General features: G+C 40.5%; 1 protein-coding gene across 3 annotated transcripts in view; it reads right to left on the bottom strand.

Moving 5' to 3' along the window:
* The window catches only part of TBC1D8B (TBC1 domain family member 8B), a 67544-nt gene that overhangs the window by 30957 nt on the left and 16538 nt on the right, over positions 1-20049 (bottom strand). For all 3 annotated transcript variants that reach the window (XR_012160613.1, XM_073358340.1, XM_073358341.1), the window contains exons 3-8: positions 15763-15881; positions 13578-13803; positions 11928-12168; positions 9580-9787; positions 6418-6585; positions 3352-3501 (exon numbers count right to left, since the gene is read on the bottom strand). Coding sequence is in view for 2 of the 3 variants with exons in the window: in XM_073358340.1 (XP_073214441.1) it covers positions 3352-3501; positions 6418-6585; positions 9580-9787; positions 11928-12168; positions 13578-13803; positions 15763-15881 (1112 nt within the window). In the remaining variant the exon portion in view is untranslated. The remainder of the gene's footprint in view (positions 1-3351; positions 3502-6417; positions 6586-9579; positions 9788-11927; positions 12169-13577; positions 13804-15762; positions 15882-20049) is intronic.

Raw genomic sequence — 20049 nt, 5'->3', positions numbered from 1 at the left:
ACTGCCCCAGGAAAGATTTGCCCCTGGGAAAGTCTGCACTGTGTGAAGAGACAGACAGTAAAAAAGACTGAATAGAGGGCCAGGAAAGTTTGCTAGGGGGGGGGAAATGTCAGCATTCGCTAGACTCTGCTATGAAGAAGCCTGCAGGAAGAGTATCGTCTACCACCAGTATGTTTTCACATCAGCCCATAGGGGTGATGAGAGAATTTAATATTTAAACACAAGGCAGTGATCTCTGTGTTTAAAAAGTTAGATGCTCAGTATAGCTCCCTCTGGAATTCTACTGCAGTTTTCCATTTCTCAAGCATGTCTCTCTACGTAAAAAGTCATTGTAACTTGGGCTAATTTTAGAACACCTCACACTCTATTTTTTTATTAGATCTCACTGAAAAATAAGAAATTCTTCTCAGGGGAGCAATTCAGTGGAATGAGATTTATCTTGAGGTAAGGAAAGGATGAGGAAAACAGGAAGTCAGATGAGAGAATGAGAAAATAACAAGGAATCGGAACAAGAAAAATGGGAAGGAAGAAAGGAATGAGGAAGCAGAAGTAGGATTCAGATTGATCACAAGGCATTAGTTGCCTCCAGTCTTAATCTTTTCTTTGTGTAATGAACCTAGTTAAAAGGTTTGAACAAATTGTGGAAGGTATACTGAGGCTCTGATGCGGCAAAGTGCTTTAAGCATGTTAGTAGTCCCACTGAAGTCAGTGAGGCTACTCATGTGGTTGAAGTTAGACACTTTACTCTTGGGGAATTCTGCGCCACTGCACAATGCAGAATTTGCACAGAATTAATGTTCTCCGCAGAATTTCATGTTTCTCTTGCAGAACTGGGGCTAGAGCTGCCAGCCACCAGTAGGTGGCTGCTATACTCTGAAGAGTCTGGCTCTCCAGCACACAGTGAGAGAATCACCCAGCCTGGCAAGGATGGAGGCTCTGCATACTCTGGCTGCTCGGCTTGATCCTCATCTGTCCAGAGATGGGAGAGGGCCGAGGAGACCCAGCTCTGGCAAGGGTGAGGAAGGGCAGGGCTCTGCTGTGTCCCCTGGAGGGACAGTAAAGAAGCTGGAGGGAGGTAACGGCTCTGGGCGGAGGAAGGTACAGGTGTCTGGACCGGGGGTGCACCATGGCTGGGCGTTGGGGAAAGAGGGGTGCAGGTGTTTGGGCTTTGGGGGACCCACACAGCACTCTCCAGTATCCCCTAACTGGAACTGGGTTATCACAGGGGTTTCTTTAACTCTCTACTCCTTGGGGAATCTTTTTTTTTTTGTTTGCATTGTTGACATATTCATTTAAAATAAATTACCCAAATAATTGAAACGGGAGTGATTATATTGTGTTATTTTGACAAATCAAATACGCAGAATTTTAAAATATTGTGCGCAGACTTTTTAGGCATAGAATTCCTGCAGGAGTAGCCACTTGCTTACTTACATCACTAAATCATGGCCTATTTGCTTAAATCATTTGCTTTCAACGTACCACAAACTGTTCCTTACTTACCATAATAATAATCATATTTAGCTCTTACATAGATAAAACAATACGTCCTACAAACCTGGCAGGCAAAACAGGTTGTTCTGATTTTCCCATTTATCACCTTTTGTTGTGTTATCCTAGTTTGACAGATCTGGAACAGTGTTGGGAATGGGAGCTGGAAAGCATGCCAGAGGTACAACTCAGGCACCAATGTCTTTATCATACTGTGGTTTCTTGATCTTTCCTGTCCTCAGGTTTATTTATTTATAATAAGTGTTTTTCAGTACTGAACTGTTTTCAATAACAGTTACAAATAAACAGTACTAAAGATGAATTGATAACAAGAAAATATAAAGCAGGTGGAAGTCTGGGCTAGTTTGAGTAGCTGAACTGATGGCTGAAAATTTTTAGCTCCATATAAAGTACAGACTGGATCAAATATTTATCTGCCACGCAACTGGAGAACAATTTCGTACATTGGCTACTTTCTGTCAAAACACAAGGATATATTTCTACTGAAATCCAGTTGAACCTCAGTACCACATGAGTAAAGACTATTTGCATGAGAAGGAGTTGGCAGTTTCAGTTCCTTACTCAGGCAGAACTGAAGTGATGGGGTAAGTAAGGAGTGCTGGATATGGCCCTTTGAAAAGCACGAGACTTGCACACTACAAATGAACTCAGTTATGAACACTGCAAACTTAGGGGCAGAGTGATTAATGAATAGGTAACCCAGTACATCAGCTCTTTCCATGGTCTGGGGAAAGTGGTTGCAATGCCGCTGCATTTTGTATAAGCAGCACTGAGAATTTATCCTTTTAAAGCACTTAAAAGTGATCTGCAAAAGGGAAAAGAAACGGCAACTGAAGAGTTTAGGTTCTCTATATCCCCCAGACAAAAAGTTTTTTTCTTTTAAATATCAGAAATGCCATGTATGGTCTTCCCTGATTTGTGAGGTCTCTCCCCGAGTAAAGGCCTGATCCAATAGTCACTGAACCCAATGGAAGAACTTCCATTGGGTTCAGTGGGCTCTCAAGCAGCCCTAATTGAGGAAGCAGGGATGTTGCATCTTTAACAAAGTTATCCTTTCTCCCTTTATTAGACATTATGGTTTTATAGGTGAAAATACAAAAAACGGTTTTAAACAGTGACTAAAAACCCATTCCCCTCTCAATTGTTAAAGTTTTGGCCTCATCTCCTGCAATGTTGTAATCCGCTGGTTCTCAAGCCATCCATAGAGCTCCACTGTTTCCAAGAACTGGATTTCTTATGTGAAAAGCAAAATAATTTTTTAAAAATAAAACCTTTCAGGCCTTCTTCATACTTTATAAAGAAGTTAACAAAAAAGGGTGAGTGGATTTCCCACAAACCCACTTTGTTTCACCTTTAACAAAATGATAAGCTCTGGGCTATGAGAAACTTTTTCTTCAAATCATAATGTTGTGACCAAGAAGTCAGGAGACTGAAAAAGGAGGTAAGCAAATGAAGCTGATGTTGGATCACAATTTTGCTTGTTCTCAAACCATTTCTAGTGGTTTTAAGTCTTGACAGTTCAAATGAATGTGAAATTAAGTACTTGCTCACTGTCACAAAACAAACAGGCAGTTCTTCCCTGAGGAGGTGGAGGAGCAGAAAGAATTTTGCTGTGGGAAGATAAAGCATATCATTATTAAACAAGATGATCAGAAAATTGAATACAGCAATGCATAAGGCCCCTGTGGAAATGTAGAGTAAAATACAGAGTAGGCAGAGAAGAGAAAATTGCCAAAGCCGTAAAAGAAATCAGCTGCTTTCTCTCGAATACGTTTCAATTTTACTTGAATCCTTTTTCATTGGATTCAGAAAGCTGTGGAAAGTTGTTTTCCTTCTTACCATTTTAGAGTCAAGATTATCAGCATCCTGAGGGTGGAATACGGTCATTAGAGCTTCTGTGCTAACAGTCGTGCTGCTGCCTTTCTGACCTGCCATTAACGGTCCTTCATAATAATCCGCCAGATTGTCAGAGTTAGAAGTAGTGGCAACCTGCAGAATGCATTAACAGCTGTCAGAGGTGCTTAAAAAGTCCTGCAAGAAACTGCACTGATAACAGTTGACGTTTCATCCGCAAGCACCACTTGTTATGCACCTTTCAAAATTACAATAGTCTTCAGATGCACTGTTGTTATTATTTAAACTTTAAACAGCATTAACAAATCTGCCTGGAATCTTACAGAGCAAATAAGATCTGAAGTGGTCCATGATCTGTAGAGCTTCCTATTTACATTTAAGCGGCAGCACTTGGAAAAAAAAAACAACAACACATTTCTTTATTGCCACAGCAAGATATTTATTCATATATTAACGAAAACGATAGCTGCAAAAAAGATGAGGGCCTGATCCAACTCCACTGAAATGAAAAGAAAGACTCCAATTGATTTAAATGGGAGCTGGATCAGGGCCATGGACAGAAACTGTCAAGTATTGTACTGGCAGTTAAATGAACTGTGTGCTCTCCTACCACAGGATACTACTAACAGGATTTCAGAAGCAAGGTTTGGAGCTTAGTGGGTGAGAAATATTTTACTTCAAAATCTATAAGCAAAACAAAGTAAAATGCCAAAATGTACTGAGTTCAGCAGCTTTGCCGTTCGACATGTTCCCTTCCGCATGCATACGGAGCCAATTATCTTTTTCCACCCTAAAAGCACAGCTAAGGAGGAAAATAGACAAACTGATTATTAGTCAAGTAATGTAGACAAAGGCATGTAACTGGGCGTGTGTGGCCACTCCAAAGATGAATGCTTTTGAGAAGGCATAGCTCAGCACCCAAACATCACAGAACTGTGCTGCACTCCTAGCTAGGGAGCATTTCTGTTCAGGTTAAACCATTTTTTCCCCCTTGTTGTTCACCCCAGCTTCTAACCCTCAAGAATGGAACCTTGAGGATGAGCCTTCCATGACGCACGGTTTTTCTGTGCTAAACCACCGTACACCCTGCATAAGCTCACAGATACTATTTCACAGGTTATTCCAACCGACTCTGCTCCTCTACTATCAATGTTATAAACTACTAGAGCTGACTGCATCAGACATGGAGGCCCACCTGAACTGTGAGGAAAGTTCTTAACTCCACCCAGCTGCTATACTGTCAGAATATTAGGTTTAGAACTAAAGTTATAGGCAACCACTGGGATAACAGCAACTATCTGCTCAACTCTGGCTCATGTTCCTGTATCCAGGGGAGTATCTGGCAGCATGCCCCTCTGGAAAGGGAAGGAAACCATCCTTACTGTCCAAAAGTGTGTGTTGGAAATGAAAAATGGTACATAATCTCCTGAACAGCTGAAGTACCAAATCCTGATTGCCGTGCTCACATATGCATGCTCGTCGATAGGAGGACTCAGAAGAGTAAATGTGTTGTCTCTAATTGGTAAAAGTATAAAGCTTTGCCAGGGACTACATTTGAGACTTTATATGGTCAGTGATAGAGCAAGCAGAATTACCCAGCATTTTTCATTTGTACTCCTCTCCAACACACATTCAGTTAAGCCAAGGTAGGACTGTCCTGTCGGAAAGTCATGTCACCCCAAAACTAGGGTACGGCAAGGTTAAAGCCTAGCAGACCATGTTCTGTATTTGGCGTCAGACAAAGCAGATGATTACCGATGAAGGGGTTTTAGGAGTTAGCTTACTAAAAGTCAAAAGACAGAAGTCCCATCAATTTCAATGAGAGCAAAGCCCTAAATGCAGAACCCTAGAGGGAAAGTATGCAGAAGCACTATTAAAAATTGCAAGTTCCACATATCTGTTCTGAGGGATACATTCTGAAACTGAAAAGCCTCATACACAACACTATTTGCACAGATCTGTCCACATCTAATAACAGCCTCACAATCATCCTGTAAACATTATGAGCCACCTGGTTAAGTTTACGCAGCTCCACTGACTTCACACTTGATTTTACACCAGGTGGTGTTTTTTGGTTTCTCACGGGAGAGATTATGAAGGGCTTTTTTATTTTTTAACCAAAAAGTCTGACTGTTTGCATTGAAGGAAATGGATCTTAAGTATTTCTATGGTCCCTCTCACCGTAGTATCTGAGCACCTCATAATCTTTAATGTATTTATCCTCACATCTACCCCAGGAAATAGGGAAGTGCTATTATCCCCATTTTACAGATAAGGAACTGAGACAGAGAGACTAAGTGATTTGCGCAAGTGGTAGAAGAGAAAATTAAATGTGGGTCTCTCGAGTCACAGGCTAATCCCCTAAACACAGTACCATCCTTACTGTTCCATTTGGTCTTCTGAAAAAGCAGCTATGATAGGTTTGGGAAGGAATACCTCAAATTCCCTGTGATGGGATTTCTGTTTTTTAACTACATCTAACACAGCTCAGTCCTGTTGGACTCAGAAACAGGAAGTCTATCAGGTTTATTTATTTATTGCTCACCAATCCCAAACTTGATCTCAAACCAGAAAACCTTCCCAGGAGGAAAAATTCTCTCTTTCCTCTTCCCCTATGAATGCAAAGTCACCATGAAAAGCACATTTATTAGTATGTGTGAACAGTCTGTGTGTCCAGAGAAGCACCCAGCTCACATTTTTGTTCAGTCCTGATGTGTGCCAAGCATTACTTCCTTGAAGCACTACACGAGTTTGAATGATAGGGTAAGTCACTCTTTTGCTATGGGCTGATAAGCTCTGACATGTGCTTATAACTTCCCCTTTGTTATGCATTCAGCACAAACTGTACAGTAGATGAGGCACGGAATGAAGTCTTGCTCAACATCAGACTGCCCCATTGCTATGCAGTGCCCTTTCTCAGAATCTCCCAGAATTCCTGCCAGCTGAAGCAGTGAGAGTCCCAAAGAAACACTTCAACTGGATTTGGGCCCAATTTATGCAAATGAGATCCACCTTTTCAGATTTCAGTATTAGAGTTAGCTGTGCTGTTACCTCCGTACTTGCAGTGTGATGAGGACTTGAAGTTGTACCACTTCTGATCCTGAGCTTTGCTACCAGGTGTTCAAAATCCTTAACCTCAGTAAAACGAAAAGCTCTTTTTCCTTTAGTACTAATGCTGATTCCTTTGTTAGCTGGATCAGCCTTCTCCACTGCTATGATCTGAAGAGGCAAGGACACAGGAATTAGTAATCTCATCTTCCTACCCAATTTTGTCAGCTTGGCTTGCAAAAAAGAAATTCTATTGAGAGTGCATGTGACACATACTGGAAGCTATCTGCATTATTCTTATGAATATTAAGTGTGACGTGGATTCACCATTCAATTTTGTATAGCTGCCTGCCTGAATGCATAGAGTTGAACTGAAGCAGGCTGTAAAGAGAGGTTGTTAAACAGAGCAGGAGAGACAAAACAAAGACACAAATAAGGCAGCCTTAGTTGTACAGCTTCAAAGGAGCTAAGATAACAATGGCTGGGACATCAGTTGGGGAAGAAGCTGCCTAGCTGGCACCATCCTTTCCTAGGCTGAGCCTAAGATCAAAGAGTAGACACTAAACCCCTATATAGAGGCTAGGCTGCAGAAAAGGAAGGGAGGCTCCCCAGGGTATGTCAATGAAAAAGCTGACAGGCTGGGAAGACTCACTCAGAGACAGAAAAAGCCAGCTGCAAGCGGGCAGGGTGTTTCTCCTGACATAGAGATGGGGAAAAAGCTGGACTCATGGATAGAGAGGTTAAGCTTAGGTAAGAAAATATGCATGTAGGTCTCTTTTTGTTTTATTCCTTGGCTCTAAGGGCTTTGTATCTTTGGGTGAAAGAATAAACAATGCTTTGTTTTGGAGAAACTGTTTGAGTCACTTTAATCAGCTGCTGTCAGAGGCTCCCAAAGGGAAACTCCTCCCAGTTGGACCTACTGAGTCATAGTTGATACCCAAGGGACTATAACCCAGGTCCTGGTTCAAGAGTGGGCAAATTGTGGAATTCCAGCCTGTGGAGATGCACTCAGTGAGACCCCAAAAAGGGACAACAGTGCAATGAGCCTGGTAACCATGACAGCATGCACATACAGACAAACCTGTGAGCAGCATGGAGCGCAGTGGACCATTGTATAAGCAGAATTAACCACACAGACAATTTAAACTATCATTGCACAAAATGGGCTGTTGCTATTCTGGCACAAGACAATGGACTGACATGTTATCCCCATAAAACCCAAACTTCATTATAGGACAGATTTTTTTTTTAGAAAAATTAACATATTGGTGCTAAACACTTTCCAAAATCTGGCCTCAAGCGCCTGCTGAAACGGGTGCATCTTACACAGCTTTCCGAAAGAAGCCAGACTCTGGCTCCTGCAAATAATCACGTGAAGCAGAATTCATGGGAAGGATACTCCACTGAGAATACCCTCCTAGACACATCTGTCACAGGAAATGACAGCTGAAGCTGATCTTAATTGCGATGATGGGATAGTTAGGATTTATAGTGGTAAATACATTTTAATAATATAGTGCTTTTCAGGAAATAATAAATTAGTAACATGACTGTGAACTGCTAGACTGACTACTGTTGCTGCTGCCTTCTGACCAGCATAGGTGAAGGATGAAAACCAGCTGACGTGAAACAACTCTACAAGGGCCTAACAACTCCTAAGAGAGCATTTGGAATTAAGAAGTCAGCTCCTTTAATTCAACCTGTTATGCTTTGTTATTACAGTTTGCAAAAGCCTCTGTTTGCAAGACTGCCAACAGAAAAATCACATGAACTGCAATATCTAAGCAGCGTGTGCCAAATATATTCCTGTTGTATGCCCACTGAAGTCAACTGAGTTACATGAGAAATTAATTTGGACCTTTATTATATTATGGCTTTTAATACTTTCAAACACTCAGTTCAAGTGAAGAAGAAATTTGCCTAGGTAATAATGCATGCTCTAATAGCACACAGCAGAGCAGATTTTCAGCTGGAGTAAACTGATATAGCTCCATTGACTTCACGTAGCTATGACAATTCACACCACATGAAGATCTGTCCCAGCATGTCTAGTAAGCTGCATGCATGTATAGCACACATGCATGCATGAAGAGTATACAAAAGTATTAATCGATATCTTGGTAATTTCCAGTGTATCTATTTCATGAACATATCTGGGACTAGTCAGAGACAGACAATGTTAAAGAGACTGATATAAGCTCAGTCCACAGAATACATGCCGCATGGAAGGTATAGGGTAATCTTCCCATGCACTTCTCCACAAATGCGTCATCTCTGTCCTAGACCCTTCAAAGCTAGGCTGTAACACAGGGCTAGTCTACACCGGCAATGCTAAAGCACTGCCGTGCCAGCGCTTTAACGTGTCTTGTGTGGTCACAGCGCAGTGCTGGGCGAGAGCTACGAGTGCTGGGAGCTTGGCCCCCGGTGCTGGTGCACTGTCTACACTGGCGCTTTACAGCGCTGAAACTTGCTGCGCTTGGGGGGCGGGGGGAGGAGGGGGAGGGAGTGGTTCACACCCCTGAGCGAGAATGTTGCAGCGCTGTAAACTGCCAGTGTAGACAATCCCACAGTCTCTATTACCTTATGATCCTTAGTCTGTCTGTTAAGGACGCCAATTGTAATGGTGAACTGACATTTGTCCACTAAGGACCAGACACTATCAAACTCATTTCACATAAGCCTCTGAACAGTTGGTACTCATTAATCACTGTCCACAGTGATTTAAGCTGGTGACCTACAGGCGAAAGACTCCAGAATCCATAACCAATCACTCCAAAATATTTAGCCCCTCCAATTCTTTGCTTTTGACCATAAGCCTCAGGCTACGAAGACAGACTCCCAGTTTAAGTACAAGTTGTGAGACTTGTGCAAGCTGAGACACTAAAAGTTCCTCTGCTCACCCAGAAAGAACAGAGGATAAAAAAAGAGAGGGACTTGAAGGTTTTCTTTGAGCTGAAAAGTGAAAGGAGTTCTGCACGCAGTGGGATTTAGCTTAATACAGCTGGCACCAGGAAAAAATGACATCATATAAATTGAATAAAAATAGATTCAATTTTCTAATGAGAAACTTGACTAAAAGAAAAGTAAATTGCTAGTTACTTTAATCTAGACAAATTATAAAACTTTCAGTGTAACTGGCTCTGAAAAATATGCAATTTGCAATACCTCTCTTAGGGGAATGATTATGCTGCAGAGACTGCCATCCTGGCTAGCAAAGCAGATGTAGTTCTCCGAAATGCACATTTTTCCCAGTGTGTTGAAGTGGTAGAAAGGTACCCATAAGAAGCATTCATGCACTTCCTTCAGGGTCTCTTCTTTGGGTAGCCTGAAGAATGCACTAAACTGCTCACTGTGGGCTCTGTTCTCCAGGCCTCTAATGGATAAAAAAAGTGAGGCAGAGAAGGAAAACCAAAGTTATTTTAATATCACTTTACATTTATTAAAACTGAGTTGTGTTGGGATGGGACTATATTAAAACATTATATCCCACATTCTCAAATACATTACAGGCTCAATCCTGGAAGGCACTAAACGAGGTTCTGAACACAATCAATTCCCAAGGGAGTTGACAGTGCTTACACCCTATTTTAGCAAAGTAATTAAGCACATGCTTAAAACACATGCTGAAGTCTAGTTTCAAGTAGTGTGGATTCCACAGCTTTCAGTGGAGGGATTTCCAAGAGTCCAATACATTTCAGTGTTAGCATCATTCTTTTTTCCTCTTAATTTCATTTTATTACTCCTAGTTGTTATACGTTGTGCCCTAAATAACAAATCCCCCTCTTTAGTTGTTCATCACAACACATATCAGGGGTGGCCAAACAGTGGCTTGCGAGCCACATGCGGTTCTTTTACCGTTGAAGTGTAAACAACTTGGAGTAATAAAAGGAAATTAAGAGAAAGAAAAATTATACTAACACTGAAATGTACTGGACTTCTGGAAATCCCTCCACTGAAAGCTGTGGAAGCCACTCTACTTGAAAAGAGACCTGAGAAAGCACTTCCAAATACGCTACATGGACCAAGCCTCTACTGGCCCAGGAGACAGACTTTAACCCAATGGATATTTTAGATCTGACATTTCATGTTACCCAAAGCAATTCAATAGTAAGAAAACCAGTCACCAGCCTCCAACACATGGTTGCTTATATCACCCACTGCCAATGACATCTGGCTCATGCATTTGTTATCCAATTAACATATGCCGAAAAAATTGTTTGTTGCTCTTCCCCCTCCTTTCCATTCTTTCATCAGCAAGCTACTCTTCAGTGACATCACATCATCACTTCTTGTTTTTTATCCCCACTTGCTGCTAAGACACTACATTTTTAAAAATGAATTTTGCTGTAATGTTTTTCACAAAATATTTCAGAACCTTGAATACAATTATTATCTAGAAAATGTAACCTCTCCAGAGATCTTATTTATACAGGACATAAACAAATGTAAATCCGGGGCTGTAAACCCACTGATGAAATCACTTTAAAGCAGAGAATAAAGCAATACGATTTTCCTCCCTTTTTCTATATTAATGTATTAAATGGTTCTCTCTTAAGGAACCTATCAAGAAACCTATTAATTATTATTATTATTATTATTATTAAACAGCTTTGGTTGTATGACAGTACTGAATAATGCTTTCTGCATTTTTCCTGTTCCAAATGTGCCCTCTGTTTTCTGTGTAAAAATAATAAAAGGTACAGATTTAAAGCCTTGAATTACAATTAATTCTGGCCTATAAATTGTGAAAGGATTTTATAAACCTAGGCCATGAAAACCAACTTGTCAGCTTTAATGATTCGTTAAAATACACTCAGAGAAACTAAGCTTTACCATTGAAGAGCCTCTGAAAACGAAAAACATGCAAATATGCTATATAATAATGCACACTTAGGGCTATTATTTCAGTTACAGCTGTACAAATCCAGAGCAATTCCACTGCCTTTTGTGTGGATGCTCCAGATTTACACTTGTATATCTGAGATCAAAATCTGGCTCTCTAGACTTAAGCCTGCATCGGATCTGACAAAAGTGAATGAGAAGACCAAGTTCAGAGAACTTTCCTACAGAATTTACAATGAAGGCAACAAGCTCCTGCATTTAGTGTACATTCCCTGTTTGAGTAAATGTCATGTAGTGTTCAGTTTTGTTTTAAAGAAGGAGAACCCTGTGCTATTAGCACAGGTTTGGTCAATTTGTGCCTTGATGCTTATTCTGAACGGTGTTTTTGTGAATCTGATTAGCCATGAAGAATTTGAAACAAGATGAGATACCCACACAAGTATTTGTGAATAAAGCTGATATTTCTTATAGATCATATTCATGTGATTTCTTCCGATAACTATCAGTAAATTATAACACCCTGCATTACCCAACGTCTAACAGGACACTTGGGTAAAAGACACAAATGTTAGCAAAGCTGTTATTGTAAGCTCCTTCAGACAAGGACTGTCTCTTCCTGTGCCTGGAACTCTACTGAGCACACAGCTGACATTCTACAAACAATAAATTACCTCTTGGTGATTTGCAGAGGATCATGGAGGACTAGGTCACTTTCAAATGTCTCTTTGTCAAAAAGTCTCCTTACTGCGTAGTTTGCCAGCTGCTCCATAAGAAGGAACGTTTCATTAATGTGCAAAAACATGGAAAAGTAGTGATCCTCCCCACGGGAGCACACATGAATACTCTCTGTCAGGATCACATTGGAGGTCTTTTCAAGTTTTGAGATTTCATCCCAGGAGATAACGAGTTTTACTGAAAATATGAGTATAAGCAGGTGTGAGTAACTTCTCACTGCTCGTTAGTCGCCTACACTTTTTCCTTAACACGAAGGGAACAAGCAGTCAACAGCTTTGATAAAATGCAATTAAACAGCACAGTGAAACCACTATTGAGTAGGAAGGTCTAACATAGCTGAAAGCATTAGAGTGAGCCACTGAACAGCCTTTACTGCATGTTTCTCAGAAAAAAGAAGCTTCTGTGTATTTCAATAAGGGCCAAACTGTAATAATCCTTTCTCCTATAGAGTAGTACCTTATTCCACACCTACTCCATTAGCTTCAGTGGAACTACTTGTGAAGTACGGTACTATTTAAAATGGGTTCTATAATCTTGCCTGATGTAGTTGCTTTCTCTGTTTTATAGCCCAATCCTTCCATGTGCTGAATGCACTCAACTGCCATTGACTGCAATGGGAGTTGAGGGTGCTCAGCTCCTTGTAAGACTGGGCCCTCAGTCATTTGTTCTCCTTCAAAAATGAGCGTACAGAAACACGAACTACTGCTATTCCACAAGTACAAGAAAATTACAGGTTATCTTCAGAGTTACAGGAAGCTTGCCAGGTAGAATTTCACCGTTAGAAATACATCAAAAAAGTGCCACATATGTTAGTACTACATTACACTCTCTGTTCTTTGTTCCAATGCAAACCTGCAAATGGCTAAATGAACTATATCATCATGCAGGCTGCTCTGTTTTAATAGTGCATTTAAAATAAAGCTTCGTAAAGCAAGCAGACCATTTATATCTAAGGGGCCTGTGTCTTTCTGATGTACTGCTGTGCCTCCTATTAGCAATCATGAATACTACATGCATGTACTGGCAGGAAAATATATAAATGCTTGTAAGTCTATGCAACTTTCTTCATATTTTCTAGCTTTCAATCACAGAGTTATTACTCACATAAATGCATACTTTTAAATGAGCAATCAAAATGACTTTACACACACAAAAAATGTGTGAAAATATCAGCAATGTATAATGCCTCGATTTGGGAAGATTATTTTTGTTTTAAATTTGTACATGCGACAGGAATTGAACCAGGAGCCTCAAGAGTTGAAAGCATGAATCTCTACAGCATGAGTTAAAGACCCAGGATTTTCAGCTAAGAGCTGTACCAGACCTATAGTCTCTGTGAATCCAGGACAGAGAAAGACAAGTAGCACACACTAGTGGGTTACACATGTACACGCAAATAAAATATTTATAAATAATATATTCCAAATGATTATTTTGATTGCTAATTTTTTCTACACTCTGTTTTTATTTGATGCTCATGCTCCAAAATAACTAAGTTTCATTCTCAAAGGATTATGGGTGTGACATATTACTTCAAACTTGAAGAATATAAAATAAAATGGTGATGAGTGACTGGGCCAACTTACTTTCTGCTCCCAGCAAAAATGAGTAAAAACTAAGAAAGTTGGTACTAAGATAAAGCCATCCCTGACAGGGCACTCGCCCCCTCCAGTAGCTGCAGGAGTAATAGGTCACCAACTTCTCCTGCTCTGCTAATCCAAAGCACTTTTCAAACTTCAGAATAGCTTCACGAAACTTCTCAGGATCTTCTTCTTTTATGAAAGAACCTTTCCCTTCTTCAGCAATCAATCCCTAAAAGCAAAAAAAACAAAAAATGATTAAATTATATATAATTTATATATAATTTATATATATAAAATATATATATTATAATTTAATCATTTTTGTTTGTATATATATAAAAACCATGCAACATATTTTGTGCTGCCATATGTCAGGGAAAGAATGGTCTTGTGACCAAAGCACAGGACTGAGAGTCAAGAGGCCTAAGTCTATTTCAGACCCTTCTACAGACTTCCTGTATGACCGTGGTTAAGACACTTACCTTCAGTTTCCCCGTCTATAAAATGGGAATAAGGAGGTTTCCTTACCCCATTAGGGGTGTTGTGAAGCTACATTCATAGGTATTTGTAATGTGCTTTGTCATCCTTTAATGGAAAGTGCTATAAAAAAAGCTAAGTACTGTTACTAGAAGGTCACACACTCCATTGCTTCTGAAGGCCGAGCTCATTGCACACACCAGGGGCTCACTGCATTCTTTCATTACCCACCTCCCTGTGTGCCACCCTTCTATCCCCCTCTATTTCAGGGACTCTCTGCAAGCCACCCCTCAGGTCACCCCCATTCGCCACTTACCTGCTCATGCCAAAGTCTCTGTGTGACAGCACATTTCCCCCTTGTACCACTGTCCCCATTTCTCTCCCAATCCCAGGGACTCTCTGTGCCCCCACTCCAGGAGCTATATGCCCGCCCATCCCCCTGTACCCCTCAGACCAGAGTTCCCCATTACTCCCCCTCCCTCCCCCCCGCCATTTCCCCATCATTCAAACATTCTCTGAAATTTTGGAATTGATCAAATGCAGCATTCAAAAGTTATCACATTTGTGACAAAGGGGGCATTTTCTATAATATTTTTATGAATCCTAGGCATGCCTCAGTTTTCCTCTGTGCACAGTGGGTGCAAAAGGGTTAACGCTGCTTCTGGAACAGGGCTGGGGACAGGAGGTGTGTGCACTACCTTGATGCCTGGGTGGAATGACTGAGTCTTTAAGGATCTGGCTGAAACCAAACCCAGATCAACACAGGATACAGTAAGACAAAGAGGCCCCCCAGTGACTGAACAATCAACCCCAAACAACAAGAAACCCCAGAAGGTGGAATATGTGAACTGAACTGGAATAATGGCTTCAGTTTTGGAGGGACTCAGGAGTTCTGACTTGGGAAGCCAAAGAGAACAGGGAGACAGAGCAAGGGATAGAGTCCATCACAGCTTGGCTGATGGCATTGGCTTTGCCAGGATGGACCATGGCATAACATCTGCTTCTGTGTGCCAGACTAAGGACTTTCAGCTTCTGTAGCCAGGTGACCAATAAAGAATTACTTTGTTTTGAAGAGGCTGCCTGTGTTCCTATAAATACTCTGAGTGCTCGGAAGGGCTACAATCCAAGCCTCCTGCAGGAGTCTACCTGGGCTGGATTCGCTGCAGGGAATCATGGAGAGAGACAGGGAGTGCTGGTGCTGAAGGCCCAGTCTCAGAGTCTTGGCGACTAAGGGCCTGCCCATGTGGAACTGTGTGGATCTTTGGTGCCCGGCACACTAAAGGGGTCCCTGGTTACAGGCTGGGGCACAGAGAAGATCCTGTGTATCTCTGATAGCATTGCATACAGACAGATGGGGAAATGCCCTCGAGATTAGTGTAAGGCCTCATTTTGCTCTGTCAATTATTATTACTATAGTTGTAGAATATTCTTTTTCCACAAGTTTTAAACAGTTAATTGAAGGTAACTGATACATTTTGCTTACCAGCAAGAACAGAATGTGTCTCTATCAATTTTACTTAACTTTGAAGTGAAATAGCTTCACCCCATTCCATTGCTCCTATCTAACTGCAATACAGTACTACATAAAAAGAATTACATTGCACCACAATGTTGTCCCCTAATGTCCTAAAAAAAGGGAATGTTATTGATATATTTCTGAAGAGTGAAAAGTCATAGCTTTCCTCTGTTAGATCACCTACATGCTACTTACTCTTATCTTCCCCTGTACAAAGCTAGTAACATCTTCATTTGAATCAAACACAGATAAGGTCTTCATAAGATTGTGTTCCAACCAGTCCCAGTGTTCTGTTATTTCTTCTCTGCTGGCTCCTGATAAAAGAGTAACAGGTTAATAAAACTTAAGAAATAAACTTCACCTAAACAAAAATCACAAAGGCCTTGTCCACACTGGAAAAATAATCATAACTGTAGTAGTTAGCACAGTGATCATAGTTATTAGTGTTTCCCAAACGTTGGGTCCCGACCCATGAGTGGGTCCTCAGAAGGTTCTAGTTGGGTTGCCATGTCCAGGGACAGATTAACCCATCACAGGGTCCTGGCCTAGGCAAACATGCACTTCTCCTGGCCCAGTGTGAAGGGGAGGCTGGCAGGTTTGGAGAGTGAGATGTGGCCAGGCCAAACCTGAGTGGTGCTGCGACCCCACGCACCAGGTCACAACATGTGGAGTGAAGAGCCAGGCCCTGCCTTGCGGGATGGGAGCTGCAGGATGAGTGTGGGCAGGTTCGCTCTCCAATCATCCTGAGCCAAGAAGGTCTGCTCTGCACCAGGCCAGGATTAGGGTTGTGGTGCCAGGGCAGAGGGTGGGTATGCAATGGTGGATTGCGAAAAAGATTAAAAAAATAAAATGCAGTTGGTGAGTCTCCCTAGTAAAAAGTTTGGAAACTACTATTCTAGATATAGCAAAGTTTCTTCCTCTTCAGATATATTCTATAGACATCTATGTTGTCTAAATAACTCTACTGTAAGGCAGGACCTGATTACCATCTAGTAGCGCTCAACATGGCTATGTCATGCTTCGACCTTGTGATGTAGGACCCAGTCACATTTTAATCATATTCCTAACCATGTTAAAGCTTTGGCGACCACAATTCAGGAAGAACTGTAGTTCTGTCTACACAATTCAAGTCCCGTCGACGCTGCAAGATCAAAGTGGGTACTGTTGTGCTATACTAGGCTTCCACAATTGTAAAGAAATCATATTCCATTCAAAATACAGAATATATGCGGAAGCTACTTCCTAATGTAGAAACCACTACCTTTCTGATTCATATAAACTGCCTGATCCTTGAAATGTCTTTGAGCCCACCCAGCATCACTGGTCTTTCAGTCTTGCACTTCCTGCAAACCCAATGTACTGAAGCAAAAGACACTCTTCTCCTTCTCTGTATGCATGTATGAACAGGAATAATTTGACAATCAGTGTTTAGAAAGAAGTAAGCTGTACAACCAGGATGAAGCTGATCATCCAAAATATGAAGGGCATATAAATGCAGTAATTAAATCATAGAAATGTAGGGATAAAAGGGATCTCAAGAGGTCATCTAGCCTTGCCCCCCAGTGCTGAGGCAGGATTAAGTACACCAAGACCATCCCTGATGAAAAATGTTTATCTAACCTGTTCTTATAAATGACACGGATTCCACAGCCTTCCAAGGTAACCTGTTCCAGCACTTAACTATCGTTATAGTTAAAAAGCTTTTCCTAATACCCAACCTAAACCTCTCTTGCTGCAAACTAAGCCAATTACTTCTTGGCCAACCTTGGTGGATTTAGAGAACAATTGATCACCATCCTATTTATAATAAACTTAAAGATTTATAAACTATTTTCCTACAGCCTTCTCTTCTCTACACTGAACATGCCCAATTCTTTCAACTCCCCTCATAGGTCAAATGGCAAAGTCAGCCTCATTACCTCATTTCCCATGTACTGTTATTCTGGTGAAAATACTTAATTATTTTATTCTTGATCTCCCCACAAGGATTTTGCTTTCAGAGAGCTGTCACCCATCGTAGAAGGAATGTCATAACAACTTTACAAGAAAGAGAAAGAAATCTGCCACAATGAAACACATGCATTTTCCAGTTAGGTATTTTGATTAGCAGTTTAAATTTCAAACAAAAGAAAGATATTAGCTGCTAGCTAGTTTTCTGATGTGTGAAATGTCAGTAGTCAAAATGGTTTATGGTATACGCAAAGACTAGGCCCTTTTATACACTCGGTTAGGAATTTTGCCAGGGGTAATAGCTAGTAATCCACAATCTTAAGACTACTGAAGTAAAGATGATGTTTATGGAACAACAGCATTGAGGATTCAGCTGAGTGCAGTACTCGGACTATTCTTAGGGGTTAGGTGGTTTTTCCATAAGGTGGCTTTGACTGTGTAAGAATTTATTCAGCACTTTTGGGTAAGCAGATTTTACAATATAAGAGGCTACAAGTTTTCATACAATACAGGAATTGCTTAGAAATAAACAGGCCCAGTACATGAATGCACTATCATCACTTCCCTCCTCATCAGAAAGCTCCATTGACCACATCTTTATCGTTTTGTTTTATGAAGACTGACACCTTAAGCAGGTTTGAGTGGTTTTCACAGGCTTATTTAATACTGCACTGGGACTGAATAGAAATTCCTCTAGGTACAGTTAAGAAGCTGGACATTTATGATGGAGTTGCAGTGGCATTTCAAAAAGGTGAAAATAATGTCAAGAGTAATTAACGCTGCAAAAATAGGGCAAAACTGATTCTCTACCAGACTACGCACTAAGAATCTAGGATAGTTCTCTAAACTCAGGCTCAAAGATTTTGAGGCACCAGATGCAGCCAGATGAAGTATTCTGATGGAGGGATTTTTCTTAAAAAAAGTGTCACTGGCTCTTAACTTACTAGGCTCTTTTGAAAACTCCCCCTTAGAGCCCAGCATTCTGAATGGTTTTTCTATGAGCATTCATATCTGGTACTGTCAAAAATATCTTACAGTAGGTAAAGTGAACAGGAATATTGAAAACAGTTTTGATTTCTTCTCCAGACTAACTGGAAACCTGGTTTGAGAAGTTAGGATTTGTGGATTCTATTCCCATCTCTGATACTGACTTGCTGCATGGTTTTGTGCAAGTCACTTAACCTCCCTCAGTCTCTGGTTACCCATCTGCAAAATGGCATAACACGTATCTACTTCACAGGAGTAATGTATTTTAATGCATTTGTTATTGCAAAATGTTTTCAATTTTTTCAGATAAAAGTAGCCATGTCAAAGTTTTTTGGATACTCTGCAGTATTTAGGTTAAACTACCTTAGCTATCTTTTGAGAATACAGGCCAGCAATTCCAATAGGTAACAGCAAAACTACATATCACTTTTTTCATTTACAGTTATTATCCAGGGTTAATTATGCATGCTCTATTTTTATATTAATAAATTGAGAAGAAGAATTGTGCAGATTCCAGTATTGCAGCATTTACTCAAGTGAGTAGCTCCCTGCAGTCAACAGGGCTAGTTGTGTAAGTAAAGGCCACAGGATTGGTCCCCAATAATTATACCACAAGATTCACAGAATAGGTCACTTTTTGACTTAGTTTGCAATGTCTTCTTACATGTTTCATGAAGTGCTTGTGGAGCTATGTAAATAATAAAAGTGAAGACTTTGATTCACCAACTAGTTGATAAATTGACAAATAAATATTCTTTGTTGGGTCTGTCCCTACCAATCCAAATTCTATACACATTTTCTAAAAAATTCAGACTTTCCTGAAGAACGCCTACTCTCAAAGAATGAGAACTGGCATCTGTCTTTTAAAGAACTGCATCCCCAAGGTGTTTTTAACAGTTATTAAATCTCACAAAAAATGTAATGGGAATAAAGCAATGCTTTATACTGAGCCAATAAATACTGTCAAATACTGAGTTTTCCTGCCAAAAGTTCCCCAACAGTTGCTTTATAATTGTTTGCCCAATTAATGACATCATTATCTCCCCTGTACACTCATGCTGAAACATGAGAAGAATGGTCTTTTCAATAAAATATAAACACAAACACACACACACAATATTCTGAGTACTGCCATCCTACTACCCATCAAAACACCATGAACATAGGCTCTGGGCTTTGTTTCCCACTAAAAGCCTGTGAATACACCTTCTCCCTGGATTACTGTAAATTCTCTGATGGTGACAAAAAGATCTTTCTGACATTACAATGTTTAATTACTCTATTTGATAAAACTGACCACGGGTTTTATGCGAATAACAATCTTGCTCTAAACAGGATTACAGTGAAAAAAACAATAAGACTATCATCATTTGTGTGCCTACCAGGAATCAATTATGCACAAGAAGGGTTACTGTAATAGCAAGTAGGCCTCAGGCAAAGTGAAAATCCCGAGAAAACCTGGATTTGTGCTGGAAATGGCCCAACTTGATGATCACTTTAGATAAGCTATTACCAGCAGGACAGTGGGGTGGGAGGAGGTATTGT

Source organism: Lepidochelys kempii, chromosome 9 (genome assembly GCF_965140265.1).
Source record: "Lepidochelys kempii isolate rLepKem1 chromosome 9, rLepKem1.hap2, whole genome shotgun sequence".
NCBI classification, from domain to species: Eukaryota; Metazoa; Chordata; order Testudines; family Cheloniidae; genus Lepidochelys; species Lepidochelys kempii.
This window is presented reverse-complemented; position numbering and strand designations above follow the sequence as displayed.